Source organism: Hyalella azteca, unplaced genomic scaffold, assembly GCF_000764305.2.
Source record: "Hyalella azteca isolate HAZT.00-mixed unplaced genomic scaffold, Hazt_2.0.2 contig5432, whole genome shotgun sequence".
NCBI classification, from domain to species: domain Eukaryota; kingdom Metazoa; phylum Arthropoda; class Malacostraca; order Amphipoda; family Hyalellidae; genus Hyalella; species Hyalella azteca.
In genome coordinates, this window is record NW_025935622.1 from 937,990 (window position 1) to 960,376 (window position 22,387).

General features: G+C 39.1%; 1 protein-coding gene across 1 annotated transcript in view; it reads left to right on the forward strand.

The window, feature by feature from the left end:
- Positions 1 to 22,387, forward strand: part of LOC108666338 (inositol 1,4,5-trisphosphate receptor) — a gene marked incomplete in the record, with an annotated part of 90,793 nt that overhangs the window by 61,068 nt on the left and 7,338 nt on the right. Inside the window, 17 exon segments of the mRNA XM_018153184.2 lie at positions 153 to 267; positions 1,015 to 1,148; positions 5,562 to 5,761; positions 6,584 to 6,692; positions 7,201 to 7,309; positions 7,619 to 8,008; positions 8,563 to 8,667; positions 9,530 to 9,693; positions 10,162 to 10,372; positions 12,050 to 12,246; positions 16,420 to 16,518; positions 17,466 to 17,521; positions 18,052 to 18,259; positions 19,345 to 19,537; positions 20,330 to 20,508; positions 20,885 to 21,046; positions 22,146 to 22,326. Of these exon segments, the coding sequence (XP_018008673.1) occupies positions 153 to 267; positions 1,015 to 1,148; positions 5,562 to 5,761; positions 6,584 to 6,692; positions 7,201 to 7,309; positions 7,619 to 8,008; positions 8,563 to 8,667; positions 9,530 to 9,693; positions 10,162 to 10,372; positions 12,050 to 12,246; positions 16,420 to 16,518; positions 17,466 to 17,521; positions 18,052 to 18,259; positions 19,345 to 19,537; positions 20,330 to 20,508; positions 20,885 to 21,046; positions 22,146 to 22,326 (2,812 nt within the window).

Genomic DNA, 22,387 nt, shown 5'->3' on the forward strand with positions numbered 1-22,387 from the left:
GTCTTGGTTGTAGTTACATTGCGTTCTTTTTTTGAAACATTTTTTATGCTAAGATTTCGTTATTTTTTCTAACATTTCGCTGCTTTTGAGATGGAATTTTTTTTGTTAAGACTTTGTAATTTTGTTGAAATATTTTGTTGCTTTCTACGCAGTCCCGGCAGCCGGTGTTCGTTCAGCTTCTGCACGCCGTATACCGTGTGAGCCAAGGCGTCTTGGGACCTCACCGTGTTAACGTCGAGAACTGCATTAAAACGCTGGCTGATGTTGGTGAGTGATGCATCAAAACGCTGGNCACACAAGCACAACATCAGCACCACTATTACTGTGCAGCACACAAGCACAACATCAGCACCACTATTACTGTGCAGCACACAAGCACAACATCAGCACCACTATTACTGTGCAGCACACAAGCACAACATCAGCACCACTATTACTGTGCAGCACACAAGCACAACATCAGCACCACTATTACTGTGCAGCACACAAGCACAACATCAGCACCACTATTACTGTGCAGCACACAAGCACAACATCAGCACCACTATTACTGTGCAGCACACAAGCACAACATCAGCACCACTATTACTGTGCAGCACACAAGCACAACATCAGCACCACTATTACTGTGCAGCACACAAGCACAACATCAGCACCACTATTACTGTGCAGCACACAAGCACAACATCAGCACCACTATTACTGTGCAGCACACAAGCACAACATCAGCACCACTATTACTGTGCAGCACACAAGCACAACATCAGCACCACTATTACTGTGCAGCACACAAGCACAACATCAGCACCACTATTACTGTGCAGCACACAAGCACAACATCAGCACCACTATTACTGTGCAGCACACAAGCACAACATCAGCACCACTATTACTGTGCAGCACACAAGCACAACATCAGCACCACTATTACTGTGCAGCACACAAGCACAACATCAGCACCACTATTACTGTGCAGCACACAAGCACAACATCAGCACCACTATTACTGTGCAGCACACAAGCACAACATCAGCATCCCCAGCGAGCTGGTGGAGCAGGTCGCCAGCATGTCACAGCGCACCAACACGCTCCTCTCCCGACACGTCTCCGTCTGGGGCAAGCGCGCACTGCGACCGTCCACAACTCCCGTGAGTTCTCACTTATTATTTTTATTATTATTAATATTAGATTTATTATTATTATTATTGGATTTATTATTATTATTATTAGATTTATTATTATTATTATTATTATTCGATTCATTATAATTAATATTATTAGATTTATTCATAGATCATTTTTATCACTGAATTTAGGGTCTATCATGCCCGTGAGTTTTGGCGTATTATTAGTAGATTTATTCAGGTCATTAATACCGTTGAAATTTAAGTCTGACTTATTATTATTATTTATATTATTATTATTACTATTAGATTTATTCATAAATAATTTTCGTCCTGAAATTTAAGGTCTATCATGCCCATGTTTTGGCGTATTGTGGTTAAATTCAGGTCTAATTATTAGTTAAGCCCTCAGGTTCACGGCAATTGTTGTAGAGAAAATCTCAACTTGACTATCATTTTACTCAACGGCTAATTGTTTGTATGGGAGAACTTTTGTATTGCAAAAGTTTCGTTAATGCTTTTGCAAGATATTAGCTGATTGCGGTAAGACAATACCTCAACTGATGTTATTTTTTTACATAATTTAAATTTTCCTTTAATTTAAGCAGACGACAATAGAGGTATAGAATAATGATAATAAAAATATTGTTCCTTGCAGCGTTCCTGCTCAATTATTTGAGATATTATTTAGAATTCGCGACCATATATTTCATTAGTTACTAATATTACTAATATTGATAATATTACTTGATAATATAGAAGGTTATTATTAAGTTTTTGCATGACGATACGCGGTTGTATTGATCTAACTCGTTGTGGGCGCTATTGACAGATGCTGTTCTTCTGGCTGCTTTTTCATTCACAATCATTAATAAAAATATTTCGCTAGTAATAATGATAATTATAATATCTCTCCACTAATATCAATAATAATAGTTCCACTTCACTAATAACAATATTTTGAGGAAAAATATATCGGTTGAGTGTTGGTCATGTCTTCTTGCTCTAGAATCTTTATTCTTGGTTGTGTTTCTAATCGTCCCCTGATACTCATATATACAACGATTCATCATATCATGCAATTCATACACAATATTCATGTCAATGAATTTGTGTATTTAAATTTTTACCCAATAAACTTTGCTTGTGAATACCGAAGTATTAAAGAATCTTGAAAATTGAACGCAATAAGCATTCTAAGAAAATATCTATTTTTCTAAAGAAAAAACTTAGGTAACGATTTATTCATATTCTTAAGGTAACGTCATAGGCATAAAATGGAGCCTATCAAATTCACCGGATCGGCATGAGGCGTAGCCATTAGTTTGCACTTTGCATAGTTCTCAGTCCTTGTAATGGCTGGGGGCAAAAAATCAACGCAAGTGATGGATGAGTTTTTGTCCCTTGCAAATTAAAAGAAAAAATATTAAATGAATAAAATTACCTGTGAAATTGCAAGGGCAGCGTTGCATTAGCTTGCTTGATTTGAACACTAACATACGTTTGTCATCACCGTATCACTAACATACGTTTGTCATCACCGTATCACTAACATAAGTTTGTCATCACCGTATCATTAACACACTAACACACGTTTGTCATCACCGTATAACTAACATAAGTTTGTCATCGCCGTATACTAACATAAGTTTGTCATCGCCGTATAACTAACATAAGTTTGTCATCGCCGTATCACTAACATAAGTTTGTCATCGCCGTATCACTAACATACGTTTGTCATCACCGTATAACTAACATAAGTTTGTCATCGCCGTATCATTAACACACTAACACACGTTTGTCATCACCGTATCACTAACGTACGTTTGTCATCGCCGTATCACTAACACACGTTTGTCATGACCGTATCACTAACACACTAACACACGTTTGTCATCACCGTATAACCTGTCTCTTATACACATCTAGAGCCGCTATCTCAGTGACTATATTATATACTAAGTGTTGCTTGTGTTGCAGGTTGGGCACAATATCTACATATTGATAATACGCCGCTAACTCAGTTACTATATTATATACTAAGTGTGGCTACCGTATCACTAACACACGTTTGTCATGACCGTATCACTAACACACGTTTGTCATCACCGTATCACTAACACACGTTTGTCATGACCGTATCACTAACATACGTTTGTCATGACCGTATCTTAGCCTGCCTCTGCGGAAAGTTGGCCGAACAAGCCTTTAGATTACGAGTATGACTCGGACATGGAAGAGGTAAGGTGTCCCAGAGTTGCTATTCTTTTTCCCCCTATAATATTACTGTGTGTTTACCTGGAGCTCATATAGCGAACGGATTTATAATGATGGGACTTACTCACTTGGTTGGTTTCATGTTAAATTGGTGAATGCGGCTCCCATTGTTCTTTCTTTAATTAAGGAATATTTGGCATTCCATTTATATGCTCCTGTACTGCATCATAAAATTATGCTTTAGTGTATTCTTCATTTCAGCTTCATATGCATTTCATCATTTCATTTGAGCTCAGTTCGGAATTTTGAGAACGCTGTGACTGATAAAAACATGAACAATCTCGGCTTCATTTATCTCTTATTCGTGCAATATTTCAATGCAAAGACCAATAATTTTACTACGGTTTTATTTTGATATTCTGCGAACCATTCAAACATACACAATTTTAATGAATGAAAGCCTTGATTGTGAGCATGACAAAGTATCGACTCCCAGCTTGCGTTTCCCATCTATTGACGGAACCATTTATTTATGTATCACCTTGTATATGTTCTTTGACTGATGCTTTAACTAAATGATTAACACTGTATATCCTAAACGAATATCCTCTATACGCAACATATCCTTAGAATTTTATATGCTCTGAATAGATGTTCACTTTTGAACATTGAAGACTATGACGTATATCTACATACGTTATAGTCTAATTTTTCTCTTACTCGAATGCATGTTATTTATTTTTTTTTGGGGGGGGGGGGGAATTTTTAATCGAACACTGACCCAGGGTTCCTGAAGCTACAGTCATCCTGATATTAAGGATATCCTGACATGTTAATAAACATAATAGTTTATTTTCTTGTCGATGTCTTAACCCACCTATACATCGTCACCTTGTGTCATTAGGGTGTTGTTATAGGTTTAAGATACAATTAAAGCTGAAACTGTCTTCCTTTTATACGGTCCATATTTTCTTATAAAACTTACCAGTTCTACGGTACTATTAAAATACCAACTGGCCTCTTTTCCTAACCTTATTCTTGTGGGCATGTATGATTTATACTTGTGTAACTCTAAACATAAAAAATGTATATAATTAAATCCTGACTTTCTTCGGAAATACGGTGTTTTTGGCGTTTACATAGTATAGCTTTTATAGAACGAAAACAAAATTCGTTTCCATCTTACCGAATTAAACATCGCTGTCAAATCATGTTCTTAAATATATAGTTTATTCAGTTCATTTAGGCATAGTGGTGGCCCATTGGTTACAGTTCAGAGTACCATGATTGGCGCAGAGAGGCGCGGGTTCGATCCCAGCTCTGTGCGCCAGTTTCTGGTCAGAATCGGCGAGGAGGCCGGGCGGTTAAGCACATCAGAATTGTAGCAGTGAGTTGCGAGTTCGAGACCGCAAAAATACTGTGAATGTTCTGCGATGTTAAGAATCGGCGACAGGCCTACGGCCTAATAACGGTGAAACCACTATTTATTATTATTATTATAAGGGAATACACCAATGCAATGCTCAGCAGTCAAATCGTTTAAAAATTCAAAAAATAGCCTTGCTGCATGAGCCCTCCGATGTCGAATTACTTGCTTGGTTCTGATTCTTGTCCGATCATAGGCTTTAGTTTTCTTGTATGTTATGAGTTGGTACCAGTTTCTTTTAAGCAGATATATGTTAATATTTTTAGTACTTAAATAAGTATTAAAACTCGAGGAGTTTCCCGAGCTCCGGTCTTAATTAGCTATCATTGAACAACGCTCTGAGAGGTGCCGTTTAAACAGCTGATCTCGGCGCCGTCTCTGCTAAATGCCCGTATTTTTTACACGGCCCTGACACCTGACGAGCTGCCTACCTTTGTGTATAGGCAAGAACCGGCAACCTTTTCATCTCAGTGCCAGTGTAATATAATGCCCGACTTGTTAGGACTATAGCCACCCTACAGTCAACTGACATTGAAACCAAGTTGATAACGAGTTGATATCGTTGAAAAACCTTAAATCAACGTTATTTTAGACCGTGCTTAGCGCATTTTCTCATTTATGAAAAAAATGCACTATTGTGCTCGCCATGTCCGTCTGTCCGTCCGTCTGTCTGTCCGTCCGTCTGTCTGTCCGTGACTTCATGTTTTCGTCGACGAGAAAATGCGCTCTCTGTCACTCACTGCAGCTAGTACTGAATTATATTTTTTACTGTAGTTCTACGCATGTTTACACAGACCAGCGGCCGCAATGACCACGTGATCATCGAGCAAGACTTGAACTCCGTAGTGTCGCAGCTTGAGCTCGAGCTTCGTCCTCTGGTCACGGCCGAGCTCTCCGTGCTGGTCGACATCCTCTACCAGCCACACAAAATATTCAGGAAAGGCAGCGAGGCTGCTAACACATGTCAGAAACAGTCCGGCGGGTTTATTTCCAGGTGACTGTGATTAAATGTTTTGAGGACATTTCATTTCTAGGTGATTCAAACAAAATATTGTGAAGGAATTTAATTTGTTTCCAGGTGACTGCAATGAAATGTTTTGAGGACATTTCATTTCTAGGTGATTCAAACAAAATATTGTGAAGGCATTTAATTTATTTCCAGGTGACTGCAATGAAATGTTTTGAGGACATTTCATTTCTAGGTGACTCAAACAAAATATTGTGAAGGCGTTTCATTTATTTTCAGGTGACTGAAATGAAATATTTTGAAGTCCTGACCTTGTATCGTACGGTATTTTAAAAAATTATTCCTTGTCCGTAACTCTGTCAGAAAATCACTGTGGGCTTTTTAAGCTAAGTCCACAAATTACAGACGAGAAATCGGTCGATACGCGTGTTCATGCGAGTTTTGACAGTAGGGCCACTGGAACTTATCTTCACTTATAAATATAAGTGAAAAATAAATTTCACTTCACAATATAAATTTCCAAATTTACAATGACGAATCACATTTTCTGTTCACAATTAGATGCTATACGGAAGTTTAAGAGAAAAAATTCCTGTTGAGTTTCGCTGATTGACATGAATCATATTTTTATCACTGATAATATCCCAAGTCTTGTGTCTGTTGCAATTCACATGCAAAATAATATTTTAATATATTATAATTACAATTTTTATCGACAAATATATTTTTAAGAATGTTTTTATTACGTTATTACGATACAATTTAAATTATTTACAGTTATTACGATACAATTTCTATCTACGTAGATTGTAAGTTGATAACAATTGTTAAGATATGAACTGCCATCAGGATGATCGCTCACTGCAAGCGTCTACTGGAAGACAAAGAAGAAGATCTGTGCATCAGAGTGCTCCGGCTGCTCAAAGACATGATGGCTGACCCGGACTATGGCGAGAAAGTAAGCGGTTAAGCGTAATACTATTATTACCAATTACGTATCATTACCTATTACTGTACGTGTCATTACGTATCACGTATCATCGCGTATTATGTATCATTACGTATTACCTCTCATTGCATAATACGTTTCAGTACGTATTACGAATCATTACGTATTACGGATCATTACTTATTATTCGCAATTTCCTTGCATCCATTTTGAGCGCCTATTTCAATAAACAAAATTTTTCAAAGCCCTGAACGAACTCGTGCCTGCAATGTGTGATACTCTATTCATCGTATTCATGCCTGCAATGTGTGATACTATTCATCGTATTCGTATGATATTCATTGTATTAATGTGATACTCTATTCATCGCATTCTATCATTGAAACTTGAGTTAAGTGAACTGGGGGTCATGAGAGATGAATGTGTCGCAGATTATTCGGAATGAACGATCCATTGATTTTGAAATGTCAATTGGTCGTAATTTCTCTCATTATAACGAAGTGTTTGTACGTGTCAGGGCGAGCAGCTGCGCACGGTGTGGCTTAAGACGTACCTCAAAGACGCGCACAAGAAGAAAGACGTCGTCGATACTAAGCTGAAAAATTCCCTCAACAGCAGACCTGGCGGTACGTTGCAATCAAAGCTTTATTTTATATATTGATGAAAAAGATAACAAATATGTTTTTATTGCATAAATCAATGCAAAAAGGTAATATATAAATTGGCTTTTACCAATAAATTTATGTCGAGGAAAATGAAACAAATTTTCGTCAATGCAGCGTTTTATACAACATATTACGCATACATTGTGTTGATTTTACACCTGACTTGCAGACTGCAACATTGTGTTGATTTTACACCTGACTTGCAGACTGCAACATTGTGTTGATTTTACTCCTGACTTGCAGACTGCAACATTGTGTTGATATGTGCAGACAAGTTCCTACGGCGCAGCGGCCGTAGTATGCTGGAGGTACAGACTAACCTTGCCGAGGAGGGCGCTGCAGACCTAGTCGTTGAACTCGTAGTCAACAGTCACAGTTCACAGAACATTTTCATCGAGGCCGTTGAACTCGGCATCGCTTTACTCGAAGGTGGCAACTCAAGGATACAGGAAATCCTATACCACAAGCTCACCAACAACATCGACAAGGCCCAGAAATTCTTCAAGGTTTTCTTCGAGAAAATGCAGGACGCGCAACTTGAGATCCGCATGACCGTTACGGTCAACACTTCAGACTTGACGCAGCGACCGTCCGATGATAAGGACGGCCTGCCAAGCACAGCTGACAAGCCTGCGCTGCCAGCACGAGCTGCCAAGCACGGTAATATATATGTGTTAAATACGGTAATATATGTGTAAAACATAGTAAAATTCACGTGCCAAGCACGGTAATATTCACGTGCCAAGCACGGTTATTTTCACGTTATTCGTTTAAAGGATCCGTCTTATTTACAAACACAAGAATTCGTAGAATTCTAATCATAACTTAACTGTCATATAATTTGAATCCAATTTGTTTCTTAAAAATATGATGACCTTATTTTATACTAAATGACACCCTAATTATTTTAATTTAGTCAATTTATTTGTTAACACTAGTTTTAGTTATAATTTTCTTTATTACCTGGTCCAAATACTTGAGTAACCCATTAAAACGATACGCATTATAGCTATAAATTATTTGATCTCTTAGCTCGACTCAAGTGAAATGTTAGAATTCATTCTTCACTTCGACTGTTTACATTATTATATGTTAAAATTATAGTATTTTATTATACATAAAATAATATAGGTGTAATATTATAATGAATATTTCGCTTAATGAAAATGATTGCAAAATTAAAAAAATATATATTTTTGTTCGCATCTGAACAGTCAACAAGAACGGCGTGGTGGTCACAGAGGAGATGAAGAAAGACATGGACTCCGCTGTGACAGCGACCGTACAGGCGATCTCTGCCGTCAGGACAGAGAAGAATGGTAACGCAGCTTACTTTCCTTTGCTTTTTTGACAGCAGACTTTATCTCTGAGAACTGCAGTACTGAGTTACTAGATTGCTGGTAACGTCTGATAGACATTGGTAACGGCTCGCCTGCTGAAACGTCTGATATTCATCACATTTCTTATACAGACCACAGGCTGTGGTCACTCTAAGTTTCATGGTCACCGTAATATTACACCGCAACCTCTATGGTTTTCCTCCAATACTTGACAAGATCATGTAATTCAGCAGCAATATTACATTTCTTCTCGCTTCGAGTCACCGACATGTGGAACAGCCTCCCTGATAGTATAGTTGACGCTTCGAGTATGAACGCCTTCAAGAACAGACTAGACGAAGCTATGCAGGAGCATATGTTCAGTCTTAAAATGCCTAGCAAATTACGGACCAGGCAAAAAGTCCAGACGAAGCTATGCAGGAGCATATGTTCAGTCTTAAAATGCCTAGCAAATTACGGACCAGGCAATAAGTCCAGCAGCTATCTCAATCAATCGTCAGTTATGGAAAGATCGGGTTCCAAAGGCCCGATCCCTTGTGAATCAAGTCACGAAAAGTTCATGAATCGGCAACAGGCCATGGGCCTATTCCTTCAGTGCCGACATTTTTATTCTATTCTATTCATACTGTAATCTATAGTGCAATCGTTCTTCTCAGTGCATTTTGTATGTTTTTTAACACATTTTCTCATTTATGGGAAAAAGGCGCTATTGTGCTCGACATGTCCGTCCGTCTGTCTGTCCGTCCGTGACTTCACGTTTTCGTCGACGAGAAAATACGCGCTCTGTCACTCACTGCAGTGAGTACTTAGTTATACTTTTCATTCATATTATTTGTGGCAGGCGACGAGATGTTGATGGATGACGAGGATGCTGGTGGAGGGAAGACCGGAGTGGGAGTTTTAGTCGAGGAGGAAGAGCCAAAACTTTCCCCGAAAATTGCCGTCATGGACCCCATCCTGCGATGTCTGCAGCTGTTCTGTGAGAACCACAACACTGACATGCAGGTATTACTCGTTGCAAATAACAGGATCTTAGTGGCAGTAGAAGTGGAGTATGCAAACTTTTTATTTCTTAACAGTTTAATCGGCATTTTTAAGGTCTTCTTATGCATTACTTTAATTTTGAAACTTATTGAGTGCGCAACGTGCCGCAAAACTTGGTCCGCAAGACTGTTCAGGGTTTTCATGTATGACGAACTAACCTCCTTCAGCGTTTGCCTTAAGCACCATTATGTTCCACTTGCATTTAACGGTGAATCATATTTCATCGAGCAGCGGAACTTTTTGAGACAGCTAGCGTGCAAGACTGATTTTCATGTAAATCAAATTTATCTCTTATTATTATTCTGTTCCACGTGTATTTTTCGGAAAATTGTCATTATCCTGTACCACTTATATTTTTATGGAAAATTTTATTATTATGTACCACTTATATTTATTGGAAAATAGTAATGCTATCTCAACGTTGGACAGAACTTGCTGCGGCAGCAGGCAGGCAAGACGGTCTACAACCTGGTGAGCGAAACGCTGCTCTTCCTGGACTGCATCTGCGGCAGCACTACGGGTGGTCTAGGCCTCCTTGGTCTGTATATCAACGAGCACAACGTCTCCCTCATCAACCAGACCCTCGAGACCCTCACTGAGTACTGCCAGGGACCATGTCATGAGAACCAGAACTGCATCGGTGAGAACTCGTTTACTTATGAACCTTCGGAGATCAGTGAACTCTGTTAAGGGGACCCACTACCCTAAAATTTTCAATTTTGGCGTTTTTCGGTTTTTGTGCTCATCTGAAAGCTGGAATTCTGCTCTTTCCAATGGTACCACTGCCATCGCTGTACGCCAATATTTACGGTCATGACGTCTCTTTAAAGGGAAGCGGGTGAGAGAGTTCTTCAAGTAATTATATATAAAGTAATTAGCTGCTGAAATCTTTGAATATAGTTTTTATTTGAGTTGTGCTGCAGTTACATGCTTAGTCTCATCTTAAAGCTGACATTCTGAGCTTTCCAACGACACCACTGCGATCCATGTACGGCAATATTGACGCAGATGGCCGGGCTTTGATGGGGGGCGGGGGGTGGAGTTCCTTCACTAAATAGACCTTAGAAAATTACAGCGGCAAGACTACATATCTTGGTGTATCTGGCATCTGAGCTTAGTTACCCTCCTAACATTGTACGTAGAGGTGCGCTACAAGTTGCTGATAGCATCCTTGAGTGGATTAAGCTACAGAAACCTGTAGTTTGGTATCCATGCTACATTGAGTGCCTATTTCGAGGCGCACGGGACTTTGTCGCGCCGTCCTGAAAAGTTTGAAAAGTTCAACTTACTGTCACGGAAAACCTATCTCCTCCTACATTTTTCAAGCTACAGCAATGAGACATATACCATTCGATTCGTAAAGACCATACCTATAGACTCTGTGATCACTTTTTTTAATTTCAGTCTGGTTCGTTTTTTATATGGGGGAGAAGGGGGGGGAGGGGGGAAAAAGGGGAAAAATGGGATAAAACGCGCATAAAAAAAAACTAAGGGGAAAATGAAAAAAGTGATCACAGAGTCTATAGGTATGGTCTTTACGAATAGAATGATACGTGTCTCGATGTTGTAGGATGATATTTGTAGGAGGAGATAGATTTTCTAAAGTACCCCTTTTAAGCCGTTTTCTATGAATTTCACGTTCTCTATCAATTTTTTCGAAAAATTCATATGAGCAAAATGTTCTTATTTTTACATTTTACGCATGTATGTGAAGTTTCATGATGATCGGATAATAACTGTAGAAGTTTTTCCGGAGGGTAGTGGGTCCCCTTAAAATAACTGATTTGTCTCACAGATTCTCTCACTCTGCTCGCGCCTAATTGTTTGCTTAATAAACAAATTAATTCCTTTTAACTTAGATGAATGAAGATTTTTTTTAATAATTAGGTTGATACAAAATATACGTGCGCACTAATAAAATAGCCTAGTGCTCATTTAATTCTGATGCGACGTGCAATCTGTTTCATGTTTAACAGTAAGACTAACATGAGTAAATAACTAGTTACCATTCGGACTCGTGTCAATGACCCTGAATAGCCGTACAATACTATACATTAGCCTTAATGTTTATCAAAAGCCATTAGTCTTAAAGTTTATCAAAAGCCATTAGTCTTAAAGTTTATCAAAAGCCATTAGTCTTAAAGTTTATCAAAAGCCATTAGTCTTAAAGTTTATCAAAAGCCATTAGTCTTAAAGTTTATCAAAAGCCATTAGTCTTAAAGTTTATCAAAAGCCATTAGTCTTAAAGTTTATCAAAAGCCATTAGTCTTTAAGGTTTATCAAAAGCCATTTCACGAGCTACTGTTATATTACACAGCGACCCACGAGAGCAACGGCCTGCATATAATCACGGCGCTCATCCTGAACGACATCAACCCGCTGGCTCAGGACAAGATGGACCTCGTGCTGGAGCTCAAGAACAGCGCCTCGAAGCTGCTACTTGCCATCATGGAGTCTCGGCATGACAGTGAGAACGCTGAGAAGATCCTACACAGCATGAACATCACTCAACTGGTACGGCTTCTGCTACATGTATTATTTATTTCTTAGACAGGGTGAAGTGTTACGATCCATGCAAATGACGTTGAAATAATGCTCAATCAACGTTAGTTCTAATTAACACGTTTTATTTAACGTTGATTCGACGTCAGATGTCCAGTAGAAACCTCTCGGCAAATGTTGTTGAAATAACGTTGATTACGAGTTGATTTCGTTGAAACAACGTGTATGTAATTGTAATCAACGTTATTCCTGCGTCAGATGACTGGAGGTCCCACTAGACATCTGACATTGATTCAGTGTTGAATTTAACGTGTTTTGTTCAATAAACGCTAACTAAACGTTGTTTCAACGTAATTATCCCAGTGGGATATTTTTAGGAGGCGAGAAGTTGGCAGGATTTCTTTCATGCAAGTTTGAGGATCCTACCTTTATAAAAAATTCCTCTGAACTTGGAACGGAAATTGACTTAATGCTATGATAATTAATATCTCTTACTCCAGCTTTATGATAATATTTGCTGGAATCCCAATGAATGAAATCTTTAAATTGTACTCAACGATTTTTTTTCAACGTTGACAGACAAGTATTTAAGTTAGTTTTTTGGATAGTTCCTCGCTCGGGTGACTTCCTAATTTACTGCAAAGGCTTTCAGTGTATTTCTGTTCTTGAGGGGCTTTATGTTTTCAATCCATGCTCATTTATCCGGCTTTGAAATTTTCCCCATATTTATTCCCCATTTGTTCCTCTTTCTGCATGTATTAAGTTTTCTGTAATTTTTGCGAAAACCTGCTAATTTGGCTCATGATTTTCACTGTGGCTGCCATTGAACGCCTGTGGTCATTTTTTCGTTGTGCTCGTTAGAAAACCCTTGTTTACTGTTATGTTCATAAGTTATATTGTTGCATGATAATGCTGATTGACCTTATTTTATTATATCATCTTTATAAATCATATGGTTGCATGATAATGCGGATTGACCTGCAGCTGCATCACAGCATGCGGCCTGTCCTTGGTTATGCTGAAGTGCTCACGTCTCTAAAGTTAAGGTTATTTCAGAATAATGATTTGCCTTTAATTCTGCCCTGTTTCTTCCCGGTCCTGTCTCTTCTTCCCGCTTCTGCATCGATTTTTTCTTCTAACCTTTCGTTGCTCTGTTCTTACATTACCGTGTTGTGCTAATCGTGTGACATCAACTGCCGTGTGTTGTTTCTTTATTTTTTTTTACCTTTCATTCCAACTAAGATATCTTCACGGTAAGTTCTTCTTCTGTTTTTGTGCTCTTTTTGCTGTACTGTATTTAATTTTGAATCTTCTAATTTTTCATGCATGCTCGAAACATAAGCACCTACTTAAACTACTTACTTACTTGAACTAAAAATCAAAATATCACGCCCTACTTTAATTTGAATCTTTTTTTCGTGCTGCTGGTTTTGCTTTGACTTCCCCTGCTGCTTTTATTATTTTTATTGTAACTTTGGGTTAAACTTGCAACTACGTAGACTGGTGTTATGTCTAGAGTGTATGACCTCTACATCCAGTCTTTGCCATCCTGTGGTGAACCCGACCCTGATTCTGGGGTAAAATTATCTGTATTAAAATGATTTATAGCAACAGTACTGCAATTATACCTTACCTTAGAAAAGAAATATTGACCGTTAAGTCAATATATCTCTGTACTGACTCGAGTCTCGTGCTCCATCAACCTAAGTGCACGAATGTTTTGTCATTCATGTCTTGTTTTACCGCTCATTTTATGTTCGTATATACCGACAGAAATTTTTATGCTCTTACACTCACACGTTTGAAATTACCAGTATTTAAACTTGGTTCTTCACTCGAAGAGATACGTTTCTCACGTATCCGAATTCCGCCATTATTCAAATTAATAATAATCTAAAAGACAAATTTCACCTCGTAATTTCCAGTTCTCGGTGATGTATCTTAAACGTATAAAATCTTTCAATTAGTTGATTGATTATGCTTTAAATTTAACTGTGATGGGGCATGCTTATTATCAAAGATGCTTTGTAAATACAGTGGGGGGAAATAAATATTCGTACACTTGAAAAATCGTATTTTAATGTATGTAATGTACAAACTTAACAGGAAAAGTGATTTAAATTATGTATAGAGACGCATAGTATTCAAAAATACTATCAAAAGAAATTAAATCTCAGTGCAACAAAAAACAATGCAACATGTTAACTTCTTCGGGTGAAAAAAGGATTCGTACAAAACAATAAATCCGCATTATTTTAATTTAATACTTGGTTGAATACCCTTTATTCAGCTCAACAGACACCAGTCTATTTCTATAAGTCTCGACCAATGATTTGCAGATGCTGACTGGTATTTTATACCATTCTTCTTGGCACACCACCTTAAGATTCTCAATGTTTGTTGGGGACCTTTTCTTAATTTGAATCTTCTAATACCGCCACACAAACAACTAATTCTATCGCGTTGGAAGGAAGGAAAAAGTTATAGGAAGATTGCTAGCCACTTGAATGTTCCTTTTAGTACAGTTGCTTCGTTCATTGGACGCTTCAAGACCCATTCACCCCGAAAAGTGAACATGTTGCATTGTTTTTTGTTGCATTGAGATTTAATTTCTTTTGATAGTATTTTTGAATACTATGCGTCTCTATACATAATTTAAATCACTTCTCCTGTTAAGTTTGTGTACTTACATACATTAAAATACGATTTGTCAAGTGTACGAATATTTATTTCCCCCCACTGGATGTTATTTAGAATGCCAGTCAAAGTCAATCTCTCCATCCCAAACTTCCTGGTGTTATCTAATCAAAAACACATCCTTCAGTCATTGCTTACCTAGTCTTGTGACTCAATTCTCTGCCAACAAGTTGACAATGTTAACAATCTTGTATACAATCGTCCTGTATTGGGTCGGGTAGTAGAGAAATGAATAATATGCTCATTTCTTAACTTTTACCTTTCAGAAATACCGCTAGGTACTTTTTAAAATTTAAATTCCCTGTTGTTGGAAGAGTTTCGACATTGACATAATTCAGAAGGTTATCGAGCTTTGTAATTATGCTGAACTACAGGTTGAGGCAGAACCGATTGAGCAGTTTTGAGGGAAATAAAAGAGTAATGGAGGTACACAATAAAGAAAGTTTATTTTTCTCGAGGTTAGCATAACATACCATTTAGAATACTTGTGCTTTGAAAATAATATCAGGAAGATGGTGGCCGCGTTAGCTGCATCACACTGTTGGAGTCGTTCTCGGAAGTTTCCTACAGCACGTTCACACATATGGCGGGGTATGGCCATAACCTCTGCAATAATCCGTTCCCTTAGCTGTGGTAGGGTGTGAGGGCGACTTCTGGTTCCAGTAGGATGGGGCTACAGCTCACACAGCCCGAATGTCACTCAATGTTTTGAAACGTAAGTTTCCCGGACGTCTGGTGTCTCTGAGGGGTGATTTACAGTGGCCTGCAAGGTCACCTGATTTGAGCATTTGCGATTTCTTTCTTTGGGGACATCTAAAAGAAAGGTGTTCAGAAGTCGCCCTCACACCCTACCACAGCTAAGGGGACGGATTATTGCAGCAGAGGTTATGGCCATACCTCGCCATATGTGTGAACGTGCTGTAGAAAACTTCAGAGAACGACTCCCAACAGTGTGATGCATCTACAGGACGCCATCTTCCTGATATTGTTTTCAAAACACAAGTATGCTAAATGGTATGTGATGCTAACCTTGAGGAAAACAAGCTTTCTTCTTTATGTACCTCCATTACTCTTTTATATCGCCTCAAAACTGCTCAATCGGTTCGGCCTCACCCTGTAGATATGATGCCACTCATGCTAAGAGTGTTAGCTCTACTGCCACTCATGCCAAGAGTGCTGGCTCTACTCACCTCACGTTTAGAGTGTTAGCTTTACTCACACTTTATGCTCAGAGTGCTAGGTTACTCATTGGCCTCACGCCAATGAATGTAAAGAGTGTAGGTTAACTCACCTGCCAATATATCATCTTGGTTTTTGTTGACGTTTGTTGTGTGCTTCCTCTGCTCTGTACACTCACTGCTTGCACTGCCGCTCCCTCCTTCACTGCGTGCACTGCTTTACCTGCACTGACTTCACGTCACACCTCGTCACTGCAATGACGTGCCTGGCTGCTGATCTTCGCTGATGGACGTGGGTCACGACGAGCAGCTTGACGTGGTGGGCAAGGCTTACCATCAGGAGAGCTTGGATGACGATGAGATGGAGGAGGGAGCTACAGACGAAGATGATGTCGTTTCTCCGAAAGAGGTGGGTCAATCGCACAAAGATGGGTCAGCCGCGCAGTGAGTCAGCCGCGCAGAGGTGGGTCAGCCGTGCAGAAGTGGGTCAGCCGTGCTGAAGTGGGTCAGCCGTGCAGAGGTGAGTCAGCCGTGCAGAAGTGGGTCAGCCGTGCAGAAGTGGGTCAGCCGTGCAGAAGTGGGTCAGCCGTGCAGAGGTGAGTCAGCCGTGCAGAAGTCAGCCGTGCAGAAGTGGGTCAGCCGTGCAGAGGTGGGTCAGTCGTGCAGAAGTGGGTCAGCCGTGCAGAAGTGGGTCAGCCGTGCAGAAGTGGGTCAGCCGTGCGGAGGTGAGTCAACAGCGCGGAGGTGGGTCAGCCTCGCAGAGGTGGGTCAGCCGCTCACATGCAGAGGTTAGTCAGCCGCGCAGAGGTGAGTCAGCCGTGCAGAAGTGAGTCAGCCGTGCAGAAGTGAGTCAGCCGTGCAGAAGTGGGTCAGTCGTGCAGAAGTGGGTCAGCCGTGCAGAAGTGGGTCTGCCGTGCAGAGGTTAGTCAGCCGCGCAGAGGTGAGTCACGCCCTTCATGAGGTTGGATGCCGAGCTTTTCATCCTCGTGATGGACGAATGCCTCTTCAATACAACTGAGGAATTTAATTAAAAATTAATTTATTTCTTTTTAAATAATATTTTGGCTGTCCATATGGAGAAAAAACGAATTAATTCTATGTTTAAAACGAAGCAAAACCAAATCAATTCTCGACTCGAATCAAATCGTCCTTGTCTTTAACACCAAATTTAATCGCGCCGGGAAAATGTTCAATTCACTCTTTGTTAGCTCGTGGGCGTTCCCCGACCGTTATTAGATAATATCGGTCGCTAAAAAAAATCATTGATTGATTAATATAGATTGTTTATAGAACCAAGATAAAATGATGACTGTGCGATTGCGACTATCTGAAAATACTGTGTTGCTTGTGTTTCAGGTTGGGCACAATATCTACATATTGATAATATGCCGCTATCTCAGTGACTATATTATATACTAAGTGTTGCTTGTGTTGCAGGTTGGGCACAATATCTACATATTGATAATATGCCGCTATCTCAGTGACTATATTATATACTAAGTGTTGCTTGTGTTGCAGGTTGGGCACAATATCTACATATTGATAATATGCCGCTATCTCAGTGACTATATTATATACTAAGTGTTGCTTGTGTTGCAGGTTGGGCACAATATCTACATATTGATAATATGCCGCTATCTCAGTGACTATATTATATACTAAGTGTTGCTTGNGCACAAATTGAGGTATTTATACGTACAAATCAATGTATTTATACGCAGAAATTCGTGGTATTTTCCTCTCTCAATTCGAGGTATTTACACCGCACTAATTTCTTTGCATCATCAAATCGAAGTATTTAACGCTATTATTGAGTTGCTTGTGCTCCTCGTTCTGTACTTCTCTTCTTCTTGTTCAATTGAATTGATCTATCGTCATATGTCAGGCTTGCATCTTTTTACTAGTCCAATTTATCCCTGCAGATAGATGTATTTGGATCTACTGCTATTGATAATCTAATTAAACAAGTTGAACAATTAAAAATTATTAGTCCAAAATTAATTACGAATTTTCTGAACCTGCAGATTTCTCGCAGCAACCGCACCCTGGAGCAGATCGTGTTCCCCATACGCGACGTGTGCAAGCACCTCACGGAGGAGACGAAGCAGCGCGTGCGTAACACCGCTGAGCTCGACAAGCATAATTCAAAGGTAACCAATTATTGTTTACCATCATGCAATATTCCTTGACGGAACATAGGACATATGTGTAGGCATTTGTAGCACGATTCAAAGGTCAGTTTATTTTGAAATTATGTATTCAATTTATCTCGGACTTTATGTATTGACGCGCAGTACAAGCATAATTCAAAGGTAACTAATTATTGTTTATCATCATGCAATATTCCTTGACGAAATATAGGACGTACGTGTATGCATTTTTAAGACGAGTCGAAGGTCACTATATTCTGAAATTATTTATTCAATTTATCTCGGTCTATATTTATTGACGATACATGAACAATGCATGTATGTAATTTTGCCTCTACTGGCACGTTTTAAAAGTTCAGAAACGATTGTTTTCCATTGTATCTCTTACCTCACCATATTTCTTGACGAAACATAGGATGAATGTGACTTTATTCTGAAATGATTGTTTAACATTTTTATTTTTACCACTAGAAAATAAACTAGCTTTCCATGTTCATTGACATACAAAAAGTAATACATCATGAAAAAAATAATCAAAGAAAAAAAAAGAACCGAAAGTAATATTGTTATGCTGGTAAAACAGGCCAACTTTGGGAGATTAGCAAATTCGAGTTTTCTGGTTAATTAAGTCTATTTATTCTTTCGTTCCATGTCCGAGCTTACGGGTTTCCCTGGTTGATTAATTGCTTTGAAATTTTTTCTTGTTTTAGCGAAGTTAATATTCCCTTGAGGAATGAAGGCATTTGTCGTAGCTAGAATGCCACGTTTCACCCATAGTCTAAATAGCGATAGTACTCTGTAGGTCACCCTGAACCTGTCCGGTAAGTATCAGTAGTTTGTCCGCTCACTGCATGTGCTGTGGCGATTAAGGAAGTGTGTCACAATTTCGACAACATGCCCCATTAGTTTTCTGAGTGTTGTTTGTGAGTGACGGAGTTCTTCGAACGTTTCGACGACATGCACAACGAAATGAATAATTATTTTTGACAATATGACATTAATTTCCTAAGTGTTGTGTTCAGGTGACCGATTTCTCCGAACGTTGACAATATGATCCATTTATTCATGACCCATTATTTGTGCAGGTGACGGATTTCTTCGAGCGTTTCGACGACATGCACAACGAAATGAAGTGGCAACGTAAGCTAAAGCGCCAGCCTGTGCTATCTGCCATCAGCGAGAACATGTCCTTATGGAGCCGTCTTCTGTTCCTGCTCGCCACCACGTGTAACATCATCATTGCTGGCTCATTTCCTTTCGATGACGACCCTAACCCCGGTGAGCTCCCTTATTGTTGCTCTTTGTCTAGTTTCTGCAGCGTAACTTTCGATGACGACCTTACGGGTGAGCTATACAATTTGTACAGACTCTCGAGCATTTGACATGGTTACGTTGTATCCAATTTTTGTATCGAAAATTGTCATTAAGAACAATTACAATTATTCTAATTGGATTTTATGTGCGGCTATTATATTCTCCCAAAGTTGGCAGGTATGTTTTGTTGATCTTCGTAAACAATGAATAAGTTTTTACAATAAGTTTTTACAATATCTCACTTAAGTCGCGGCTGATAATCGATCCCTGAAAAATATTACCTAATAAATGACTTCTTTTTATAGAATTCCAAGAATACACTTTTTACGTAAAATCTGCAGCCGCGAAAATAATGAATCTTTGGGAAATAATGACTAAACAAGGTCTTGTTGTTGTTGTTTGTTAGTGTAAATTTTTGTCATCGCATGCCTGTAGCCGCGGAGATGATCAATCGTCGAAGAAGAAGACATAACCCAGATGATCTTCTCGCATGATGGTTATTGTACATTTTTTGAACTCACCAGTATATGGATTGATTATGAATTATTTGAAGTGAAGACCTTATCAAAGTCCTCTTCTTAAGGAACTATTGCTACATACGCTTTTCGTTTTCAGTGTTCATGCAATTGTTTTCAGTGTTCATGCAATTGTTTTCAGTGTTCATGCAATTGTTTCCAGTGTTCATGAAATTGTTTTCAGTGATCAGATGCAATTGTGTAAATGTTGTACAGGAATAAAAACAAATGTGTTGTGCAGGAGACGTGGTGTCACGGCAGGTATCACTCCTGGTGTGGGCGGGTGTGCTGGTGGCGCTCGCTACGGTCATCGCGTACCCACGGCCGCTGTGGGGCTACATACTCACCGGCTTCATGATCATCAGATTGATCTTGTCACAGGGCGCTGAACCCACCTTGCTTCTTCTGGGCACAATAAATGTCCGTACTGCAACTTCCCTGAACTGTTGTAATCCAATGGCATGATTCTCAGTCCCCTCATTTCACTTTTTATCCGATGGAAATTTTAATTAACCTTACTCATTGTTCTAACTCTCAACTTTGTCTTTCAGTTCGCAAAATTCACTTTTGAAGTCATGAAAATACTTCTAGGATGCGTTGCTCCATTGTCTTTATTTGTATTTATATATTTGGTTAATTTGAATTACACTCCCTAATTTAAAATAAAGTAATTTAATACATTAGAAATGTATGCTTTATTCGTGCATCTGTCTTCTGTCTCGTATGAAGAATTCATTTCAATATTTACGATACTTGATTCTTTTTAACGCTTTGCTTTACTGGCGCTGAATTTCAGGTTGTTTTGAAGGCCATCCATCTGGTGAGCATCATGGGCAACAAAGGCACCTTCACTAAAAACTTTCAACAAATTCTCACCGACACGGAGCTTATTTATCACGTCTTTTACTTGGTCTTCTGCATACTTGGACTGTTCAAGCCCTACGCCTACTCAATTCTGGTTAGTACAACTCGACCATGTAGAGGTTAAGACCATGTAGAGGTTAAGATGTCTGTTACTGTTATCAGAGCTGGATAGAGCTACTTTGAAATGTAGCGGCGCTACCGCTACCGCTACCGCTACATGCTCTAAATGTAGCGGGCGCTACCGCTACCGCTACACCCACTAGATTGTAGCGAGCGCTACCGCTACCGCTACAGTAAAATGTAGCGCCGCTACATTGGCCAAAGTTATTGGAAATTTCTAAATATTTATTGTTCTGCTATTGGGATTTACTCATAAACATTTAATGATTATAATATATTTTCAAAACGTATCAATGCAACTTTATTGCAATTAACCTAACCGAACTAGTACGGGTTAGATACAGTAAATAAAAGTTAGTTATTTTTATGTTTTACCTTCCCTACACGGATATGTACTTTAATCTACCAATCTAAATAATTATCCACATATATGTACATACAAAAATCAGCCTTTTATTTGTATATGTATGTGGATTATTTTTGAGATTGGTAGATTAATGTAGACATCCATGTAGGGAAGGTGAAACATGAAAATAACTGTGTAAAAATAAATGTAAGCAAACTGAAAGATGAAAAAATTCCTGTATGTGGTAACTGGTAACAACTTAGCAAGTAACAACTAACATGTTGACACTAGTAACAGGCTGAGGTTGACAACATTACACCGAAATCTTTCGTACAGTTTTATTCTGTAATTTATATTATGTATGTATCATGCTGGTTTTTAAATAATATTTAATACTATTAAGTAAAATCTAAAGGCTTTATGTATAAATGTAGCGGTAGCGCTGTAGCGGCAAAATCTCGTATCGCTACTTAAATATGTAGCGGGCGCAACCGCTACCGCTACTGAAAATGTAGCGGCCGCTACATGTAGCGCCCTACTGCCCACCTCTGTCTGTTATATATGCTCTGCTCATGACTTCCTATGTGAAATGTTACGCGCACAAACGAGAGCGAGATCACCTTCTTGAACCGGTCGCGATTTTAGTCCTGGTTTGTTTTTCTTGGTGAAAAATGTGCAAGGATTTCTTCTTGTATCTGGTGATCACTTTTTTTATCATATTCACTAGATGTTGGACGTGGTGTATCGAGAAGAGACGCTCTTCAACGTGATCCAGTCAGTGACCCGTAACGGCTGGTCCATCGTATTAACGGCGGCTCTGGCGCTCATCCTGATCTACCTCTTCTCCATCATTGCCTTCGTCTTCTTCAGGGACGACTTCACCATGGACGTCACCAAGATTGTGCCAGGTATGTCAACCAACGCATTTACTCACCACGTGTTGACGGAATTCAATTCTGATGTCAATTG